Raw genomic sequence first — 23,698 nt, 5'->3', positions numbered from 1 at the left:
TTTTACTTGAGTCATTTTCTATTAAGGTATCTTTACTTTTACTCAAGTATGGTACTTTTTCCACCACTGTTTATTAGTTAATTAGTCACACAGTAGCCTAATCCCAATCAAACCGTCTGCCAGGTCTGTATTAATTATATTGCGCTTATCTTTTTGTATTGTATTATGTTTTGCTTTTGAAAGCCATAAAATTTTCAAATACTGCGCAACATTATTATTAACTATTAAAAATATTACTTTAAGCTTAATTAGAGAACAGATCTTGGGGTTCGGAAGTACAGTAGTGTTTGAGAGGTAAAATTACAAAGGCTTTCAACCAACCTATTTTCTGGCCACTTGATGCGTCGTTACGCACCATGGCGTGAAACCTGGCAAGTGGCCAAGAGGGCAAGAGAGAGGCAAAACAGATCAGCGCAAAAAAGTTCAGCGCATCCCACCACGACCAAATGCTTCTTTCAATATATTGCTATAGTCCATTTTCAGTGTACCTAGGTAGATCCTCTTTCTCTCTCTTGGAAATGACAGCCCGACTACGGAGAGTTATGCCCTTGGCGCTGGTGGTTTTCATGTGCGCACTGATCTATGTGCTTCTGTATGGACACATCTCTGAAGACAGCATCCGGTATGTATTCTGCACCAACAAATGGCAACATATTTGACTTGTTGAGTTAGTCAAAGGACGGTATTCAGCCGTTAGTATTTTTTTTTAACTGTGGGGAACATTCACAACAAGAATAAAAAACTGAAACTCCAAAATATATTTTTTTATTGTTGCAATTGTTGTATTTGTTGCCCATTGCAGGTATTTGACCCAAATACAAGTTAAGAAAACAGTTTACATTACAGTGCAGTAATTACAGTGTAATTACATGTAGTTATTCACACACTATTCCGTTTTACACTGTAATCCCATACAAAAAAAGATTGCAGTTTTGAAACTGCAGTAAAAGTTCAGTGACTGCAGTGGACAGTGGAATTTTGGACAAGGTAATTGCAGAATAACTGCCTTGTAGTTATAATTCACTGTAACTACAGTCAAACGGCAAAATGACTGTATAAAAAAAGGGTTATTTTGGATGCGTATTTTGAGCATTATGCAGTTATATTGCACTCTAACTGCAATATCTTTGTCTTAAGGGATTGCACCGTAAGCTAATTGCAGTAACCCTAACCTTGCCATGTACTTAGTTTTAAAATGATTAATTACAATACTTGTTTCACTGTTATTACATTTATACTTACTTACATAGTAATAAAGACAGTGGTGTAATGTTTTTATGGAAACGGATAATAATCACTTTTAATCAAAATGCTCCAAAAGCTCTGATTATTGAAAAGTGGTGGAATTGTGAAGCGAAAGGGAAATTGGTTTTTATCTGAAAATATATATATTTTTAAACAAATAAAAGAACACTAAAGTGCTGTTTTTCTGTTTGTAATTATTGTGTGTCTGAATCCTATAGGGTCAAATCCTAGATTCCACTTATGTCAAAACATTTTTTTTATCAATGCATAACTAAGTGAAAATTACACTTCAGTGGAATTTAGGCTTTGCCTCATAGTCTGTAACTTGTTGAAATTGGCCAGTTAAAAGGGACACTTCACCACTTTTTGACATCATATTAAAAATGATAGATGACATCATATGGGGTTTTCTTATCTTTTTTTAAATGCAGAACATCCTTGTTTTTTCCCCCACACTTATACAGACACTGGTATGGTGCTGGATGTATAGGTGTCTGTATAAGTGAGAGAAAAAAGAACAAGATGTTATGTATTTAAAAAAAGATAAGAAAACCCCCTATGATGTCATCTATTATTTTTTTATTCAGCCATTTTCTAAAACTACAGCTACTTCCTAGGGGACGGCATATCCTATAGTAAAAATACTACAGATGTTTTTGGCACATTCATGAAGTATAGGCTTTTTACCACTCTCAAATCAATCAATCAAAAGTTATTAAGGACATATTTAAATAATCCATTAACACACATTGTGTATTTCTCTCATTCTTGGGTCCAGGATCCGTTTCTACGGTGATGGAAACATTGTGGCTGTCTATGACACATCTAAAAAGTGGGGCTTGCCCGCATGGTTGAAAAACTTCCACTATGCCTCCAATGTGGACTTAAATATTAATATAACTAGGAAAACTGCAGCTGGTAACTTCACAGCAATCACAACCAAAGAAAAAAGTAATTCCGTGACGACTGACCCAACAACTTTAAAGCAGACTGTAAAACAGACAAATGGATTAACAGGTGGACCCAGGTCTGCACACAAGGAGACCCCTATGCTCCCCCTGCAAAAAAAGGACTTCGAGCAATATCCCGACTGGGATTTTGAGGATGTTTACATCCGGGACAAGCAAACGAGACAGACGGTAAGCCTATGTTTTTAGACTGGTCACTGGTCAAGGATTTGCAAATATTAACAAACATCCCAAATAAGCTCTATGTGTGTGTGTGTGTGCGTGTGTGTGTGTGTGTGGTGTGTGTGGTGTGTGTGTGTGCCAGGCCTGTCCCCAGTCTCTGCGGAACTCCAAGGACCCAGGCTTCCAGCAGGCCTTTATACCAGATGTCCAGTTGTACCTCCACGATGAACTACTCAACGTGCCAGAGTGGAACAGGCTAGCTCACTTCAATAACCCCTTTGGCTTCATGGAATACACAAACTACACAGGTGTGTGAGTGTGAGTGTGAGCATGCGCACGCAAGTGTGTGTGTGTGTGTGTCCAGGAGTATGGCTATCCAGGCTGTATCACAACCGGCCGTGATTGGGAGTCCCATAGGGCAGCGCACAATTGACCCGCGTCGTCCGGGTTTGGCCGGTGTAGACCGTCATTGTAAATAAGAATTTGTTCTTAACTGACTTGCCTAGTTAAATAAAGGTTGAATCAAAACCATTTTAAAAAATCCCTTGGCAGGCAGCGCAGCTCGTATGGCCAACTCCCTCTTCATCCATGTAGACTTTTGACACAATGACAAACTTTCATCCTTTAGTACACAGTAACAGACGATTAAAGAGGGCGGGTCTACATTGGCTAAGGGTGTGCAATATCAGGAACATGGCATAAATCAAGAAACAGCAAGAGAAGTGAGAAAGCAAGTGGCATTTGTGTCTCACTGCCATACTCAGCTACCCCATGTTTAAATAAGAGCATTAGGAACAAACACACATTACAAACGGTTTGAGTGGCAGAATAATGAATTCCCACACATGCATCAACTTCACAAGAGTCAATGCAAATTGAATTACTGAGGTTTTATTTTGAGACTGGCCAAAAAGGAGGACAAAGGTAACGCAATGATTTAATCAAGCAAAACAAAACACAGATTCTGGTGCATGGTTGAGGGAAGCACTAACTAAACAGTCATTTTACTTCTCAATATTACATTTATTTTTAATTTCTTTAATGATCTCAAAATTAAGTCAGCAATTTACAACGTTAGACCACAGCTACATGGCAAACTTCCCTCTTAGCTGCACTTTCAAACATGGAAAAGACAGGATTTAAAGGAAATGTCAATGAGAACAATGAGTCAATCATTCAATTAGCAGTTGTTTTCTCAAACCAAGGTATACGCAAATGGAGGCTTATTGGGAGACTCTCATTTGGCCAAAAGACTGTCCTCTGCTCAACTACTCCATCCTCTCTCCTCAGTGTGAAGTGATTGAGGAGAGTGTCAATTCGTTGGTTCTATATGGAACCATAATGACTCAAAGAACCCTTCGAGCCCTTCAGTGGTTCTTTACAAGTCAGAAAAGGGTTATTTAATCTTTTAGTGATAATTAAAATGTAGGTGCGCCCACTCATTCAAATATTTTGGGGCGTGGTTTGCTCTTCTTTGATAGCGTGACAAGCGAGAGTGTCATCCCAGTTGATCTAATTTGTTCTGTTATGTCAATATATCTTAAATATAATTAGGCCCAATAGCAGTATCTATTTAAAGACTCACGTAAGGCGTTGTGTCAATTGAGAACTGTTTACTAAATCAGTAGCCTCTTACAAAAATCCCCAACAACCTGATGTTCCGGTTTTCAGCAAAAATGGAAAGAGAGCCTGTGACCAGACTTCGGCTTTTGGACGTTAACAAGGTGACGCTCCATCTTAACTCCTCCTCCACATTTACTGGATTGGTTGAACAGTGCAGAAGAGAACCTCCCCCGACAGTTGTTTTTCCTCCTATCAAGACCAGTATGTATGTAAGAGATCTAGCTTCAGGCGTTTCTTTTATGGCTGCTACGTTAGGTTACTAAAATCAGTGGTACTCAATTCTCTCCTCAGGGACCCCCAGCTGTTCCAGAGATATACACCGGATTCAATTTGGGAATTAGCACAATAGTAACACCTATGGAATTTTAACAATGTAATACAGCTAATTACAATGATTTTTTAAAAGTTATTCAAAAGGTTCTATAAAGAACCAAAAATGGTTGTAACCAGGGGAGAATGACTGTCCCCGCTCATTGAGGAAGTTCCTGTGTCTAGTGCAGGCATTGTTTTCAGAAAACCGGATCCCCCATTATAGTGAATGAGAAAATAGCAAACTTAGTGGTCAATCATTGTATAAATAAAAAATGTTTTGAGGACAATCATGGTACCGATAATTACTTCTATTACACCATGTCCTTGAGATGGTTATTTTTAAATCACACACAGAAGAAGTTATAACGATCATTTCGTTGCTAATGGCTTTCAACTTGAGATTGAGAGAGCGAGGCAGTGGATTCATGAACCGTGACAGAGATACTCAATGAGCTAATGAAACACTGTGCTAGCCTGCAAAGTCACTTCCGAGAGTATCTCAAACTGGGCATGCAATGTTTCCAAAAACTCATCCATGAAGCAAGATGGCAACCCGCTGAAACGACACTTCACACTTCCTGATCTACAAATGTGCCACAGACTTCACATAGGAAACAATGGGGTGATGTCATCAATGGCTCCATTTTCTTTTACAGTCAATGGTTGAAACCATAGTGGAACCCTTTTTGGTGCTATATAGAACCTTTTTGTTAATGGTTCTCTATAGCACCATTGTCACGTTCTGACCATAGTTTTGTTATTTTATTGTTTGGTTTAGTATGGTCAGGGCGTGAGTTGGGGTGGGCAGTCTATGTTTGTTTTTCTATGTTGGTTTTTGTGTTCGGCCTAGTATGGTGGATATCATTTTTTGGTGGATAGTATGGTGGATATCAACTCCCTGTGCTTACCGTGGAGAGCATGGGACTGGTCAGGCCCCTTGCTATGGGGTGATGCTCACGGTGTCGAGGCGGAGCATTCACAGGTCGGAGTGCTCGGTGCCAGCGTCCCGCATTTGCCGGGTGGTAGCTTGCATCCAGCCAGAACGGGTGGCGCAACTCTGCGCTCGAGACCACCCGTGCGCCTCCACGGCCCAGTGTATCCGGTGCCTCGGCCAAGGAAGAGGCCTCCTGGATGTCTCCCCAGCCCGTGAGTCCTGTGCCTGCTCCCAGAGCCAGGTCTCCTGTATGTCTCCCCAGCCCGGTGAATCCTGTGCCTGCCTCCTGTCCGGAGCTGCCAGAGTCTCCCTCCTGTCCGGAGCTGCCAGAGTCTCCCTCCTGTCCGGAGCTGCCAGAGTCTCCCTCCTGTCCGGAGCTGCCAGAGTCTCCCTCCTGTCCGGAGCTGCCAGAGTCTCCCTCCTGTCCGGAGCTGCCAGAGTCTCCCTCCTGTCCGGGGCCCACTACGAGGGTCCCCAGTCCAGGGTCGGCGGCGAGGGTCCCCGCTCTGGGGTCGGCGGCAAGGGTCCCTGCTCTAGAGGCGCCACCTAAGTGGGCAGAGCCAGAGGTGGAGCGGGGTTACGACCCTCGCCAGAGCCACCACTGTGGAGAAATGTCCACCCAGACCCTCCACTATAGGTTCAGGTTTTGCGGCCGGAGTCCGCACCTTTAGGGGGGGATACTATCACGCCCTGACCGTAGAGAACGATGTATGTCTCTATTTTGGTTTGGTCAGGGTGTGATTTGGGTGGGCAGTCTATGTTCTATGTTCTATGTTCTACGATTTTCTATTTCTATGTGTTTGGCCGGGTGTGGTTCTCAATCAGAGGCAGCTGTCTATCGTTAGGTACCCTTTCCCCCCACCTGTTTTGTGGGAAGTTAACTTTGTCTTCGTTCAGGGCACATAGCCCAAAGCTTCACGGTTTGGTTTTTGTTCTTCATTTTGTCGGCGTCGTTTTTTGAATAAAGAGGAAATGTACGCTTACCATGCTGCACCTTGGTCCAGTCCTTCAGTCAGCCGTGACAGTCTCTAGCCGGCTATCACCCGCTACTCTACCCTGAACCTTAGAGACTGCTGCCCTATGTACATTGAGTCATTGAACACTGGTCACTAAAAATGTTTGTATAATGTTTATTGTTTTTAAATCATTTATGTAGTTAGAAAACAGATAAGATCGGCATTATTCTGTTGAAATGTAATTTGATCTCTGAGAAAATAAGATCTTTGATTACACAATTTATATGTGCATACTGTATTCTGGACATAGCTCACCCTACATAACTACTGCTGTACATACTGTATTCTGGACATAGCTCACCCTACATAACTACTGCTGTACATACTGTATTCTGGACATAGCTCACCCTACATAACTACTGCTGTACATACTCTATTGTGGACATAGCTCACCCTACATAACTATTGCTGTACATACTGTATTCTGGACATAGCTCACCCTACATAACTACTGCAGTACATACTGAATTCTGGACATAGCTCACCCTACATAACTACTGCTGTACATACTGTATTCTGGACATAGCTCACCCTACATAACTACTGCTGTACATACTGTATTCTGGACATAGATCACCCTACATAACTACTGCTGTACATACTGTATTCTGGACATAGATCACCCTACATAACTACTGCTGTACATACTGTATTCTGGACATAGCTCACCCTACATAACTACTGCTGTACATACTGTATTCTGGACATAGATCACCCTCCATAACTACTGCTGTACATACTGTATTCTGGACATAGATGACCCTACATAACTACTGCTGTACATACTGTATTCTGGACATAGCTCACCCTACATAACTACTGCTGTACATACTGTATTCTGGACATAGCTCACCCTACATAACTACTGCTGTACATACTCTATTCTGGACATAGATCACCCTACATAACTACTGCTGTACATACTGTATTCTGGACATAGTTCACCCTACATAACTACTGCTGTACATACTGTATTCTGGACATAGATCACCCTACATAACTACTGCTGTACATACTGTATTCTGGACATAGATCACCCTACATAACTACTGCTGTACATACTGTATTCTTGTGTTTACTACCATTTTATTTGGGCATTTTTATTGTTCAGAAATGTGGTGGGTACTCTCTTCGTTCGCAGGACTTTATCCTGTTAACTGTTCCAAATGTCTGAACTGAATTTGGTAAAAGGGCTTTTATATACTCTGAGCCATCGTCTTGGAACGTATTACAAAATACTTTAAAACTGGAAGTCCTTGTCCCAATTGGTGTTTTTAAATCACTGATTAAATATTTTGAGACTGATTCCCTGACCTGTCAATGGTTTTTAATGTGCTGTTTTATGATTTTGTTATACTCTTGTGAATTCTATGGGTTTTTACTAGATTACTAGTTTTTACTCATGACTTGGTGCTGCCTATCTTGGCCAGGACGCTCTTGAAAAAGAGATTTCACATTTCAGTGAGCCTTTCCTGGTTAAATAAAGGTTAAATAAATACATTTAAATAAATAAAATTCTGTACATAGCTGATTCCTATGTATCTATTGCTGTACATACGTATTTCCTACTTATATATTGTCCATACTGTCAATATACACCACACATTTATATTCTGAATTCAGACATTGAAATTTATCGTTCTGATATTTCTTAATTTATTGATTTCTTCAATTATTTTTCTTGTTTGGGGGGGATTATTTGTGTATTACAGTGGTGGTCGATACCATTTAAGATGGGGGGGTGATTGATTTATTTGGAGCATTATTTCTATTACAGCATATTGGATGACCGTCATTACCATTTTAAAAAAGTTTGCGAGGAGAGGACTGAGGAATTAGCAAAACCAATTTAGAATCTCCCGGAGGAAGTCCACTGCGAAAATATATTTAAAAAAAAGGTCTACTTGGCCTGTTTTTGTGTTGTTACAATGTGTAGTAGTACAGTACTTCCTGATACTTCTACCATTGACTGGTGCCAAGTCAAGTGATGCTTGCTTTATGGAATCCCAAAGACACAGACAAGTAAAACATACTGTGTGTGGTTGGTTACAGAAATAAAGGCAGTGGTGAACCTGATCCCCAAGCCAAGAGAGGCCCTGCTCCTGCCGCGGGGGAACCTCAAGTGTATTCGCTGTGCTGTGGTGGCCAACGGAGGAATCCTCAATGGCTCTCGGATGGGGAAGGAGATCGATGCCCATGACTACGTGTTCCGGTCAGTGTGTGTGTGTTTGTGTGCGTGCGCCTGTGCATATTCCTATGACTGCATGCATCTGTGCATCACAATGATCAGGAAATTTTATTGAACCTTTATTAAGGCAGGGAGTCCCATAGAGACCAAAGTCGATTTTTCAATGTTTCAGCTGGAACCTATATTTGGTTCTGGTTCCAGAATGTGTGAGACAGATTCCTATGAGTTTAACCTGTGGTCAATTCCATGGTAATGTAATTTTGAGTGTCCAATTTTTCGCTTTAAAATGTATGCCAAAAAAAAGCTATTGATTTCAAAGTTGAACAAACCATACAACTCTATGCACAACGACTGCTTTGACCAATTTACACAGCAAATAAATAAATAATAATTTACTGCAAAAACTGTGCAAAATCTCCCTCAGTTTTATTCTGTTACCAAAAGTTGTATCTGCACAGTTCTTCGTGTAAATGTGTTTTTGTTCAAATGTTCATTTGAAATTGGTAAAAGCATTCCTTGTGAATAGAGTTGAAGAGTCTGTTCAAATGTTCATTTGAAATTGGTAAAAGCATTCCTTGTGAATAGAGTTGAAGAGTCTGTTCAAATGTTCATTTGAAATTGGTAAAAGCATTCCTTGTGAATAGAGTTGAAGAGTCTGTTCAAATGTTCATTTGAAATTGGTAAAAGCAGTTGAGTAGTTGAATAGTTTGTTCAACTTTGAAATCAATGGTTTTTGTTTGTGCCTTCAGAAAGTATCCACATTCCTTGCCTGTCACGCTGGTATAAAGGATTTGGAGACAGGCGCAGGAATACACAATAAGTCTTTTTTTAATACACCCAAAACAAACATGTATACAAAAACACTGGGCTGTACCCAAACAAAAGAGCGAGGGTAAACCTCGGTGAACGACACGGGACAATACCCGTAATAATATATGTAGCACGCAGCATAACAGCTGCACCAACGCATAGGTGCTCACACCACCAACGGACATGGGAACAATAACCGACAAAGACAGAGGGAACAGAGGGCACATATATAACATACTAATAGGGGAAATGGGAACAAGGTGTGTGTAATCAGACAAGACAGTCTGGGGTTGATGATAATGAATCCCGTTCAGTGAAGCATAGAAAGCTGGTGACGTAGACCCTCCCTGGTGAAAATCCCTGGTCAGCGAAGCGTCCTAGATGTCCACCACAGAAACCCAGCACCGCTCCTCTGGGCCGAGCAGACATTGAATATCCCTTTGAAAATGGTGAACTTATTAATTACTCTTTGGATGGTGTATCAATACACCCAGTCACTACACATATACAGGTGTCCTTCCTAACTCAGTTGCTGAGGAGGAATGAAAATCCTCAGGGATTTCACCATGAGACCAATGGAGACTTGACAACAGTTACAGAGTTTAATGGCTGTGATAGGAGAAAACTAAGTATGGATCAACAACATTGTAGTTACTCTACAAAAATAACATAATTGACAGAGTAAAAAGAATGAAGCCTGTACAGAATAAAAATATTCCAAAACATGCATCCTGTTTGCAACAAGCCACTAAAATAATTGTTATGCTGGTGAATGAGGACCCAAAAGCGACTTAACGAAAACAGAGTCTTTAATCCAGTATATGACAAAAGTAATAATCCTGGATATATATCAAGGAGAAAACAAAACAGGAAAAACTGTAATCCACTCGTAGTTGCGAGGACTGACTGGAGACTCGACCATAGACTGCAGGTTGCTTCGGGAAGGCACCGACCGTAGCAGACTAAGACACCTGCTCATACGCAGCATCTGAAGAAGATAAAACACGACAGGGCGAGACAAGGACACAGAACAGCGAACATCATACAAGGATCCGACAAGGACAGAAGCGGAAAACAGAGGGAGAAATAGTGGCTCTAATCAGAGGGCAAAATAGGGGACAGGTGTGAAAAGAGTAAATGAGGAACAGCTGGGAGCAGGAACGGAACGATAAGGAGAGAGAGCAAGAGAGGGAGAGAGGGAGAGGAAGAGAGGGATAGAAAGAGGGAAAGAACCTAATAAGACCAGCAGAGGGAAACGAATAGAAGGGAAGCACAGAGACAAGACATGATAACCAATGACAAAACATGACAATAATACTGCAAAAGATGTTGCAAAGCAATTAACTTTTTGTCCTAAATACAAAGTGTTATGCTGAGGGAAAATCCAATACAACACATTACTGAGTACCACTCTCCATATTTTAAAGCGTAGTGGTGGCTGCATCATCTTATTGGTATGCTTGTAATCAATAACGACTTGGGAGTTTTTCAGGATAAAAAAATAGAGACGAAAGCTAAGCAGAGGCAAGATCCTAGAGGAAAACCTGATTCAGTCTGCTTTACCCCAGATACTGGGAGATGAATTCACCTTTCAGCAGGACAATAACCTAAAACACAAGTCCAAATCTACACTGGAGTTGTTTACCAAGAAGACAGTGATGATCAACAACCAATCTGACAGAGCTTAAAGAATTTAGAAAAGAATAATGGGCAAATGTTGCACAATCCAGGTGTGGAAAGCTCTTAGAGACTCACCCAGAAAGACTCACAGCTCTTAGAGACTCACCCAGAAAGACTCACAGCTCTTAGAGACTGACCCAGAAAGACTCACAGCTGTAATCGCTGCCAAAGGTGCTTCTACAAAGTATTGACTCAGGGGTGTGAATACTTATGTAAATGAGATATTTCTGCATTTAATTTTCATGTTTTCACATTGTCATTATGGGGTATAGTGTGTAAATGGTTGAGAAGAAAATCAATTGAATCCATTTTGAAATCATGCTGTGACACAACCAAATGTGGAATAAGTCAAGGGGTATGAATATTTTCTGAAGGCATTGTACATTTTAAACTGAAAAATCAGCCTCAGCGTAATTCCGTTACCATGGAATTGAACCATTACCTTTGACCTTTCCAGGAAAAGCTTGGCCAGCTCTGTACTGGATGTGTTTGTCCCAGTAAGGTTTTAGTCCAAGCAGGGTGAATTATTATAACACCAACAGGATAGTCAATGTACATGTATGATCTCCTCAGTACTGTTTGTGACAAACTCTTTGGCATCATAATTGGCTCCTCCAGTGTGTCGCAGACTTTTTCAACATCAAATATTTGTTGTACAATATTGTCTTAAGGTGCGGTTCCATGTATTGGGATTCATTCAGCAACCCACATAGAGAATATGAGAGAGACACCTCATTTCTGTATGTACTGTAGTCTGACACAATGTATTAAGAATAAATAAACACCAACCACACAGTACTGTTCCTCTCTGGTTCACCTGGTTGGACTTTGCAGGGGTTATAGGTGGTGGGCTCACGCAGAAAAAACGTGAGGTTGATCGATCCCCGTCGAGGGAGGGGTAGATATTTTATATATGACGGTAAAAGATTCTTATGACGATATAATTTATTGGCACCTTCAATTCTCGCACATTTCCTCATAAAAAGTATATTTCAACATTCATGTCTGCAAATTTGCTCAACTGCCAGGGGTACAGTGTCCCTACAAAATAAATAGTTGGGGTACGAACTGTCTTGATCGTATGAAGAGGTACAGTAACTTCGTTGACCATTTAGCATTTAGCAAATGTATTGAAAGCTAGCCAATGTTAGTTTGACTAGCCTAGCCAGCTACTATTAAACTATTTAAGGCACTGGCAATCGGCCATGACAATGGGCTTCTGGATCTCTTCAAGGTTTCTCTGTGCATTTAAATTTCCATAGATAAAATGCAATACACTTCTCCAGCGTGCCAGTGGCTATCAAAGGTGAGCGTTTCTCTGAAGTCGGTTACAGTGCAAAACCGTAAAAAAAGAAGTGAAGACCCTGGGGAGGTCGAAGAGCACAGAGAGGAGCTTCGCTGAGACGGTTTCTGACGGTTTGTGTTGAAGTTCTTCGGTTGTGCAAACCCACAGTTTCATCAGCTGTCCGGGTGGACGGTCCTGCAGGTCTGGTCTCAGCAAGAGACTGGTCCACATCTTGCAAGAAGCCGGATGTGGAGGTCTTGGGCTGGCGTGGTTTCACGTGGTTTGTCCAGTTGGATGTACTGCCAGTTGGATGTACTGCCAAACTCTTTAAAACAACGTTTGAGGCGGTTTATGGACAATAAATAAAAATAGAATTCTCTGACAGTGTTAGTCTTAGAATTCGCCCCTGTCATTCTAAGCTGAGACATGCTCATTAGCTTTTTAGCTATTCTGAAAGGTAACCTTATGGGCTTTCTGTTTCAATGACAATCTACAATTAACGACTAACGACTTCCCTGTTTCATCTATTGCTGTTCACTGGACCCTAATATCACCTGGATACATAGCTGATGCCTGCTTCATTAATCACGGTACTCCATTTAGTTTCTGTCGGCCCCAGCCTCGAACTCAGGCCCTGTGTGTAGTTAACTGACCCTCTCTGCCCATTCATCACCATTTTACCGGTTGTCTTACCCATTGTCTTAGCTAGCTCTCCCAATCAACACCTATGATTGCTTTATGCCTCGCTTTATGTTTCTCTAATGTAAATATGCCTTGTATACTGTTGTTTAGGGTAGTTATCATTGTTTTATTTTACTGCGGAGCCCCTAGTCCAACTCAATATGCCTTAGATACCTCCTTTGTCCCACCTCCCACACATGGGCTACCTGTCCCAGACCTGCTATTTTCAACTCTCTAGAGACAGCAGGAGCAATAGAGTTACTCTTAATGATAGGCTACGAAGCACATTCCAACAGGACAACAACCCCAAGCACACAGTCAAGACAACGCAGGAATGGCTCTGGGACAAGTCTCTGAATGCCCTTGGGTGGCCCAGCCAGAGCCCGGACTTGAACCCAATCTAACATTTCTGGAGAGACCTGGAAATAGCTGTGCAGTAATGTTCCCCATCCAACCTGTCAGATCTTGAGAGGATCTGCAGAGAAGAATGGGAGAAACTCCCCAAATACAGGTGTGCCTAGCCTGTAGCGTCATACCCAAGAAGACTCGAGGCTGTAATCGCTGCCAAATGTGCTTCAACAAAGTACTGAGTAAAGGGTCTGAACACTTATGTAAATATTTCAGTTTTTTATTTTTAATAAATTTGCAAAAATGTCTAATACACTGTTTTTGCTTTGTCATTATGAGGTATTGTGTGTTGATTGATGAAAGAATAAAACGATTTAATACATTTTATAATAAGGCTGTAACCTAAAACAATTTGGAAAAAGTCAAGGGGTCTACTTTCCCGAAAGCACTGTGTATTAATGGATGCCAAGGGAAACCAGGCTTCACAAAAACATTTACCAGGAAAAAATGACAAAAAGACAATTATGTATCCTTCGTCTCTCTGTGTTTCATAATTTTCTTTCAATGTATCTCACTGGAGAAATCATCCAAGTGTGCTAAACAGTGCCCCTCTGTCTCTGTATGTGTAGGCCATCTATCTGATGTCTAGTCCAAAACAGTATGACATTGTTACCACCTGTAGCTCGAATTCAAGAGAAGCCAGCGAGCATTTGGCCTCCTTTTGATTAAAAAAAATATATAAAATAATAGCCAATCAGCTTTGAGCTAAACTGAGTGAACTCAACTGTGATTGGTCCTGGTGCACCAACAAAAAGTGTCAAGGGAAGCCAGTTTGGATTTGGCTTCCCACCAATTAAATCACATCGAGCGCAATACACCATTGACAGAAACAACTTTAAATTGTTACATCTCATTGTATTGTTGTCTTCCGGTGGCTAGCTAGCTAGCTAAAATGGCCTTTTTCTAAATGAGCCATGGATGGAGATGGGGATTTGGACTTTTGCTTAATTCTCTGTACTGGCCGATGATTATAACAGAGATTCTGATCCAACCAACAGTGCCCCTGGCCTGAGAGGATGGAAGTTCAATATGTAGCTCGATGTAGAAAGCTAATGTTAACTATCAAACATTGCTCATGAAAGGAAGACAGGCTAGCGAGCAAGCATTTTAGCCAGGTAGTTTAGGACAACAAAAAAGAAAAGCGTGTACTGTATGATAGTCATAGACCATTTCATCAACATGATAGAGAGGAGGATGGCACTTGCGTTTCTCTACAAGTAGGGTGAGTCAATATGTTGTTTCTACTTGCACGAACGAACGCACCCACCTACAAAAGAGAGCCACGGACAGCCACATATTTAGTTTACATTGATTGGATTAAATTGTTTTTGGTATATTTTAGTTGTCACTGTATTAGACTAGGCATACGTGATTTGAGGATGATGAAATGTTGAAATGGTGCTGGAATAGTGGAGGCAGCTCCCGTTTTCTTTGTGATACCTCCGTGGTTCTAAATCAATAGTTGTTTAGTAGTCCAAAAATGTTGAAAACATTAACTTGCTTGACCATGCTGTAGGTCATTTACAGTAACAGTTTGTTACATGCAATATGCTTTGTGGACTTCACGAGACAGAAGTGGCTCTCCGGTTTTGTGATGAAACAAAGGTGTGGTTGAATTTATTCTGCTACAGTGTCTTTTCATTGCCTCGGCCTTAGGCCTATAAATCACGGTCACATGGCATATGAACTAACAGGTTTTAGAGCAAACAATTCAATTTTCACAACAGGTTGTAATATCGCTTTTTTTGTTTCCTTGCTCGGCTTCCCCAGTCATTTTACACACGCACTGCTACTGATTGGTTATGAGCTTATATGTAGATTGGTAGGTGAAATCATATTGGATCGACAGTCAGAAGCTGATATTGCCAATTAGGATAGACCTCTACTAACAATATAATATGACAAAATAGCTGTGTGCAATGCATACAGTCTTAGAAAACGGGTTCCAAAAGGGTCCTTTGTGGAGGGATCGAGTTCTTCCTAGAACCTTTTTCATTTTGAGAACTGTTTTTTCAAGAAAGGATTCTTTGACTATTCTTTGGAAGGAAAGAAGGGTTCTACATAGAACCTTTCCTGAATAAGCTTTTTTATTGTCTTGTTCATTCTTTTCAATTGTGCCTGAGCATTAGTGTTTACATGTTAACATCAGGGGTTGAGTAATCTGATCAGATTAAAAAGATAAGTGTGTGAATATTTAAAACTGTACCTATATGGTGGGGTTTCACAAACGGACTGCAAGGGTTGCACATTTAGTTTTTTTGCCCTACCACTACACAGCTGATTCAAATAATCAAGGAATCATCCAGCTTTGATCATTTGAATCAGATGTGTAGTGTTAGTGGGGAAGAAAAATGTGCACCCCTTGGTTGATTGATTATATGATTGATATGAGGTCAAAAATAACTGAAATTGTGAAAATTATAATTATGCCCTTTTTGTGTAAGAGCTGTTTAGAAAAGAAATGGCTAGAATTTCAGGGATAGAGTTTTTGGCCCACCACATAGCGTCACAAGGCGATCTGAGTGGGCTCCCGAGTTGCGCAGCAGTCTAAGGCACTGCTACAGACACCCTGGTTCGATTCCAGGCTATATCACAACCAGCCGTGGCAGGGTGGTGCACAATTGGCCCAGTGTTGTCCGGGTTTGTCTGGTGAAGGCTGTCATTGTAAACAAGAACTTGTTCTTAACTGACTTGCCTAGTTAAATAACGGTCACAAATAAAATAAAAAGATCTGATTATAAAAGACCAGTGAATGTTTATTTGCTTTTATCCTCCTAGTTCTGGTGCTGGTCCCGCCCGAAATCAAGAGAGATTATGCATTATGCCTGGCTGTCTTTGCACTGTCTTCCATCTGAACAATCACTTAGTCTTATTTGTCTTCGATTTATTTTTCATAATTAAGTGTCAGAAGAGTTCCGTCCGAACCTCTGCTAATGCACAGCACACTTCGCATCGGACAGCATTGCAAATCAGGCTAGATACACACGAGGATTTCACAGAAACTCCATCAAGGTCTTGACGCATGGATCTTGAAACCAGCAGCAACCATAACGATGTTTCGGCTGGAACCTATTTTTGGTTCTGGATCAGGATTGTGTGAGATAGACTCCCATGAGTTTAACCTGTGGTCAATTCCACGTTAAACAGAATTATGCTGAGACTTCGATTATTTCACTTTAAAATGTATTCCAAACAACAACTAAAAAGGATTTCAAATGTTAACAAACCATACAACTTATGCACAATGACTATTTTGAACAATTTACATACTAAATAAAATTAAAATAAAATGTTTACTGCAAAAACTGTGCAAATGCAAAGTTTGCTAACAGAAGCAGGGTAAAATCTACCTCAGTTACCAAACTTTGTATCTGCATATTTCTTTCTGTAAATGGGTTTTTGTAAAATGTTCAGTGATAAGGGTTAAAAGTAGTCCTCGTGCATAGTTACATTTTGAGATGAATTGTTTTTTTGTTGGTATACCTTTCAAAGTGAGAAAGGCTGAGTCTCAGCGTAATTCTGTTGCCATGGAATTACCCCTGTCCCTTTGACCTTACCAGGTAAAGCTGCCTTACTCTTGGCCAGCTCTGTACTGGATGTGTTTGTCCCAGTAAGGTTTTAGTCCAAGCAGGGTGAATTATTATAACACCAACAGGATAGTCAATGTACATGTATGATCTCCTCAGTACTGTTTGTGACAACGTCTTTGGCATCATAATTGGCTCCTCCAGTGTGTCGCAGACTTTTTCAACATCAAATATTTGTTGTACAATATTGTCTTAAGGTGTGGTTCCATGTATTGGGATTCATTCAGCAACCCACATAGAGAATATGAGAGAGACACCTCATTTCTGTATGTACTGTAGTCTGACACAATGTATTAAGAATAAATAAACACCAACCACACAGTAATGTTCCTCTCTGGTTCACCTGGTTGGACTTTGTAGGAGTTATTAAAGGATGTGTGCTAAACTCTGTCATCCTGTTCAAGTCCTGTTCAAAGGGCTGAATAGACGAATCGACTCTGAGCTTATGCAGTAGAAGTCGTAAGTTTACATACACCTTAGCCAAATACAAAATACATTTCAACTCAGTTTTTCACAGTTCCTGACATTTAATCCAAGTAAAAATTCCCTGTTTTAAGTCAGTTAGGATCACCACTTTATTTTAAGAATGTGAAATGTCAGAATATTAGTAGAGAATGATTTATTTCATCTTTTATTTATTTCATCACATTCCCAGTGGCTCAGAAGTTTACATACACTCAATTGGTATTTGGTAGCATTGCCTTTAAATTGTTTAACTTGGATCAAATGTTTCGGGGTAGCCTTCCACAAGCTTCCCACAATAAATTGCGTGAATTTTGGCCCATTCCTCCTGACAGCTGGTGTAAATGAGTCAGGTTTGTAGGCCTCCTTGCTCGCACACGCTTTTTCAGTTCTGCCTACAGATTTTCTATAGGTTTGAGGTCAGGGCTTTGTGATGGCCACTCTAATACCTTGACTTTGTTGTCCTTAAGCCATTTGCCACAACTTTGGAAGTATGCTTGGGGTCATTGTTCATTTGGAAGACCCATTTGTGATCAAGCTTTAACTTCCTGACTGATGTCTTGAGATGTTGCTTCAATATATCCACATAATTTTCCTTTTCTCATGATGCCATTTATTTTGTGAAGTGCACCAGTCCCTCCTGCAGCAAAGCACCACCACAACATGAGGCTGCCACCCCTGTGCTTCACGGTTGGGATGGTGTTCTTCGGCTTGCAAGGATCCCCCTTTTTCCTCCAAATATAACGATGGTCATTATGGCCAAACAGTTCTATTTTTGTTTCATCAGACCATTTTTTTCTGAGGACTTGGCTGATTTCTTTTGATTTTCCCATGATGTCAAGCAAAGAGGCACTGAGTTTGAAGGTCAGCCTTGAAATACATCCACAGGTACACCTCCAATTGACTTAAAGGATGTCAATTAGCCTATCAGAAGCTTCTAAAGCCATTACATAATTTTCTGGAACTTTCCAAGCTGTTTAAAGGCACAGTCAACTTAGTGTATGTAAACTTCTGACCCACTGGAATTGTGATACACCGAATTATAAGTTAAATTGTCACGAGAGGAAGGTAGTTCCTCTCCCTCTCCGGGCGGCGCTCGGCGGTCGGCGTCGCTGGGTCTACTAGCCATCACCGATCCCTTTTTCCTCTTCTGTTTGTTTTGTCTTTGGTTCTTTTCACACCTGGTTTCATTTGCCTTCATTTCTGTGTGTATATATTTACCTTGTTGCCTGCCTAGGTTTGTGCGGGATTATTATTTTATTGTGATATAGCTCTGTGAGGTTATGCCCTATTTCTTGTTTTAACTGATTTAATAAGAGTGTGTTATTGTCGGAGCTTTGTTTGTTCCTCCGTGCGTTTGTATGGGTTATCTGTTGTCGAGGGCCTTTTACCTTTTTGATTGTGCCATACCTGTGTTGGTGGACTTGCCAATGAAAGTACGCTTCTCTGCTCTCCTGCGCCTGACTCCTTCACCCACCTCCTAACGCAACATTATCACAGAAATAATCTGTCTGTAAACAATTGTTGGAGAAATTACTTGTTTTCATCCACAAAGTAGATGTCTTAACCGACTTGTCAAAACTATAATTTGTTAACAAGAAATGTGTCAGCTTGCAGGTGCCCGGCCCGCCACAAGGAGTCGTTAGATCACGATGAGACAAGGACATCCCCTATTGAAACCCCGCCTCATGGGTTCAATAGGAATTATGTATCACTTTGCAAGGCTTTGAAATGTGACTTTCAGTCCTGATGTGGCCTGTAAACCAGGAGTTTCCTACCACTGTGTTAGAATATAACTAGGCCCTGAAAGAAAGCTCTTACGATATATGAAATGTACTGTCATAAAAAAATATGCAAATAAGGCTAGTAGAATCATTCATGGAGGGTTCTAGAAACAACCCTTCATAAAGGGTTCTAGGTAGAACCCTCTGCAAAGTGTTCTACCTAGCATCAAAAAGGGTTCTCATCTGGGAACAAATGGAAGAACCCTAAATGGATCTACTTGGCACCCTTTTTTCGACGAGTGTACATAACAGTGACCATGATAATGTAATGGAGATTGCTCATGAAGAGTGATGAATGACTTTGTCTCTCTCTTTCCTCGTCTCTGTACCCGTCCCTGTCTCTCTTGCTGTATCTGTCCCATTTCCTGTGTCTGTCTCGGTCTCTGTGTCTGTTAGGATGAATGGTGCCGTAACCAAGGGTTATGAGGAGGACGTAGGTAATAGAACGTCGGTGTACATTCACACCGCCCACGCCATCACCGAGTCTCCTTATCTATTCCAGAAATATGGCTACCACAATGCACCTCATGACGAGGTAGGTTACCACAGTCCTTCTGTTGTATTAGACCACAGCAACATTTTTAAAGGCCCAGAGCATTAAAAAGCTAGATTGTCCTGGTAGTTTGGTGATATCTATATGATTGATTATATTGATTATATGATTTATATGAGTTTGAAATAACACTCTGAAATTGTGGAAATTATGAAAATGCCCTTTTTGTGTAAGAGCCTTTTGGGGATTCGAACCAGTGACCTTCCAGTTACTGGCTCAACACTCTTAACCGCTAGGCTGCCTGCCACAGAGTGTTTGGCCCCGCTGCATGAAGTCACAAAGTGATCTGATTATAATAGATCAATGAACGTTCATTTGCATATATCCTAGTTCTGGTAGTGGCCCCGCCCAAAAGCAAGAGAGATTGTTCGGATGGAAGACAGTCATCTGATTTGGCTTCGATCAGCAGCAACCATTCATGAAGTAAATGTCGAGTTATAAAGTAAAGGACATGCTATTCATGGTTTGCAATGCTTCTTCTTGAGGATTGATGCCCGAATAAACTTTCTGATGGAGATTTAGTCTAAAGTGCATTATAGTGACATGGAAAAATGATGATATTTCAAATTGACAATAAACGGGAGCTCGTAAAAATATTTCTGGAAAATGTATTCTGATAAATTCTAAATAAATGATTGAAGGGCAGGTGGCGCAGAGCCAATACGTGTCACATATCAGTTTGCTAACAATGTAAAAACCTATTACCATTGAGTTAATAAAGCTGCATACAAATGGTCTGTTTTTTTCTTTCTTGAGTAAGGCAGCTCCAAAATGATTGCATTTCAGCCTAGATCAGTGCTTTCTGTGGTGGTGAGGCAGCCAGGGGAAAATACGGAGTGTAGGGGTTGGTAATGTTTTCTAGTTGTGCCGTAATTGGCTCAGTGTTCTCTCACTCATGGGGACACTATGTCACCGCAAAATCTATGGGTAGAGCTCGAAAATTCAAGCCCCTTGGGTGCTGCCTTAGACTTACATTAGAAGTGCCCATCCAAGAAGGCTCAAGGTCATCGGCCACAGATAAAATGACATCAAATCACGTTTTATCTACAGTAGCTTTGATTGGACTGATACTTTCAAAATCTTAGCTAGCAAGCTAGACATCATGCATCAAGTCGGCAATCTGCTGGCAAATCCTTTTAATCCTTGTCATATGAAGAGAAATTATAGATTAAATGCATCTGTGCTCATCGGCCACTGTACATGAACATTACACAACAAGTTGGAAATCGCAAATTCAGCAATGAGTGCTAAGGCGCCACTGCAGCCCGGGTTCAATCCCAGGCGTGTCATAGCCGACTGTGACCGGGAGACCCATGAGGCGGCGTACAATTGGCCCAGCTTCACCCGGATTAGGTTTGACCTGCCGGGATGTCCTTCTCTCATTGTGCTCTAACGACTCCTTGTGGCGGGCCTGCAAGCTGACATTAGTCGTCATTTCAACAGTGTTTCCTCTGACACATTGATGCGCCTGGCTTCCGGGTTAGGGCCTCTGCCCTGTAGATAATCATGCCATGCTGCCCTGAATAGAAGGCAGGCAGGGGGTGGGCCCCAATCAGGGCTGTATGTAAATAAATAAACATTTGTATACCTACGCCCACACAGCCGGACTGAGCAATTCAGTGGCCCAAGAAGGCAAAGGGAATTAAATCATATACATGTTTGTTTTTTTGTTTTATAAAAATAAACTGTGATTTATTAGACAAAGTGATGATTTAAAAATATAATAAGACTGCATGTGGGCTGTAAGAGTCACGACAGATGGTATTGTGTTCTCACACATGCAGCCACACACACACATTCTGATGACTGCTTAGTGTCTCTGTTCTGTGCAGGGTATAAAGTATGTGCTGATTCCAGAGGGGCTGAGGGATTTCCAGTGGCTACAGGGTCTATTTGGGAAGACACTAGTCTCTAAAGGACCCTACAAGAACAGACAGTAAGCCTGTGATGTGGATAGTCTCTCACACACACACACACACACACACACACACACACACACACACACACACACACACACACACACACACACACACACACACACACACACACACACACACACACACACACACACACACACACACACACACACACACACACACCCTCTACACTGCTCAGTGTTGTCTCTGCTGTCTTATCTGCAGGCCGTGGAAGGACTACTCAGGACAGTTTGATGAGACCCGCTTCTATGTTCTTCACCCTGACTTTCTCAGATACATCCGCAAAAGGTATAGCAAAGTGTCTAATAATAATAATTTGGTGGGTGCTAATATTTGTCCTAATTTGTTGTCCAATAGGTGTTGTATGACAGGAGAGAAGGTTACCACTCCCCTTGACAAGGATGGAAAAAGCCCTAGTCTACTGGCCTTCAACATGGCATCTTGAATGTGGTCCATTCTGGCTTAGTTGGTAGAGCACACTATTTGCAACGCGATAATTGTGGGTTCGAATCCAGCTGGAACCACACATTCAAAAGTGTATTCACACATGACTGTAAATGTCTTTGGATAAAGTTGTCTGCTAAATGGCATATTTTATATTTAAGAAGACACACATGGGGCATTTCCCATAGAAATTACTAGTCAAGTTAGCTTAGCAAGGTCATAGCGCCAAGCTAGCTACGTAGAACCCTGTGATCACATTCAGAGCTTGCAGTGCAGGAGTCGCTTCTAAGTGACTTCTGAAATGAAACTGTGCGCGTGTGCTCCTCATCTGTAGGTTCATGTGGTCCCAGGAGATGAAGAGTTCATTGTGGTCTATATTCAGACCTACTAACGGAGCATTCACACTCTTCCTGGCCCTGCACACCTGTGACATGGTGAGTCTGTTACCCACGAACACACACAATGAAGGAGACATTAATGTGATCACCATTGAATTATTTGATGGCCTTATGTGGGTTCGATTCCAGTTGGAACCACCCACACGCATGGCTGCAAATCGTTTGGATAAAGTTGTCTGCTTAAATGGCATGTATTATATTTAAGAAGACACAACATGGGGTAGTGTACCATAGAAATGATTAGGTACATTAGCTCTTTATTGAACTTGGGGGCTAGTCTACATATAGGACACATGGTGTCATCGGAGATCCTCTTCTCTCTCCCTCTTTCCCCTCTCAGGTGGATGCGTATGGATTTATCACAGAGGACCACGATAAATATCCCAACTACTATGTTGAGAGGAACTCTAAAACCAAAGTCATCTTCTACTCTAATCACGACTACAACCTAGAGATTAAGACCTGGAAGAAACTACATGACGCCGAGATCATCCGGCTTTATCAGAGACAGGAGGACCCAGAGGGAAAGACGGGCAAAACAAAACAACCATAAAACCCTGTCTGTCTGCAGAGGTGGACAAAGATACATCAAAATGTGTCTGTTACAAAATACCCTAAAGAACAATTGTAAGATCAATAACGTTCATATTTAGTTGTGTGGTTAACACAATGTTAGCAAATTGATATATTGTTATTTTCTGTAATATACATGATTTCCAGTGTTCTGTTTGTGAATCTCGGGTTGATGGTGGTCACTAGACTCGATGCTGTATGTTATGGATTAAACTCATAATAGTCAACCCAGGGACTGTGGTTGAAAATTAGCCGGCTGGCTAAACCTGCACTTTCACTGAAACGTTGATTATTAATGTGCACTATCCTTGTAAAAAAAATAAAAAAAATAAAACTCAAATAATTGTTGATAGTGACTGACGCCAGACTGGAGGTACAAGGACTCAAGACACACTGATTAGTATTTTACTGTGTGAAACACTGTGATTATGAAGCAGCTGGCAAAGCCACTACGTTTTGTTCCCATTTCCTATTTCAATGGTCTTCCAAGTCTTGTCTTTCGAAAATGGTGGCCGTGAGGCTTGTCACGGTACAAGCGCTGATTCTGTCTCTCACTTTTGTCCATGTTCTTTGTACGGAGGTCTAAATATTTACACAAATACAGTCGTTTGGAACTACTAAGCATCAGGGAGAAATCGTATAAGTGTT

General features: G+C 41.1%; 1 protein-coding gene and 1 non-coding gene across 2 annotated transcripts; both read left to right on the top strand.

Annotated features, from left to right (window-relative positions):
- The first annotated feature begins 367 nt into the window (after nucleotides 1–367).
- Nucleotides 368–23,401, top strand: LOC124040394 (alpha-N-acetylgalactosaminide alpha-2,6-sialyltransferase 1-like). The gene is made up of 9 exons (XM_046357545.1): nucleotides 368–622; nucleotides 2,024–2,384; nucleotides 2,518–2,683; nucleotides 8,313–8,472; nucleotides 19,542–19,680; nucleotides 21,531–21,634; nucleotides 21,840–21,923; nucleotides 22,414–22,513; nucleotides 22,818–23,401. The coding sequence occupies exons 1-9, from the start codon at nucleotides 447–449 to the stop codon at nucleotides 23,028–23,030; spliced, it is 1,503 nt and encodes a 500-aa protein (XP_046213501.1). The 5' UTR covers nucleotides 368–446; the 3' UTR covers nucleotides 23,031–23,401.
- On the top strand, nucleotides 21,993–22,121 carry LOC124040538. Its single transcript, XR_006839768.1, has one exon. It is a non-coding gene; the product is annotated as a U6atac minor spliceosomal RNA (small nuclear RNA).
- Nucleotides 23,402–23,698: the final 297 nt, after the last annotated feature.

The sequence above is a fragment of the Oncorhynchus gorbuscha genome, linkage group LG07, assembly GCF_021184085.1.
Source record: "Oncorhynchus gorbuscha isolate QuinsamMale2020 ecotype Even-year linkage group LG07, OgorEven_v1.0, whole genome shotgun sequence".
Lineage (NCBI taxonomy): Eukaryota > Metazoa > Chordata > Actinopteri > Salmoniformes > Salmonidae > Oncorhynchus > Oncorhynchus gorbuscha.
This window is presented reverse-complemented; position numbering and strand designations above follow the sequence as displayed.

What these genes read in the sequence shown, in the direction of transcription:
- LOC124040394 (XM_046357545.1), top strand. Translation starts at nt 447, where the DNA reads ATGCTTCTTTCAATATATTGCTATAGTCCATTTTCAGTGTACCTAGGT. An exon ending in GGAATACACAAACTACACAG is followed by an intron (nt 2,684 to 8,312) that starts GTGTGTGAGTGT and finishes GGTTGGTTACAG; the next exon opens with AAATAAAGGCAGTGGTGAAC. An exon ending in ACAATGCACCTCATGACGAG is followed by an intron (nt 19,681 to 21,530) that starts GTAGGTTACCAC and finishes TGTTCTGTGCAG; the next exon opens with GGTATAAAGTATGTGCTGAT.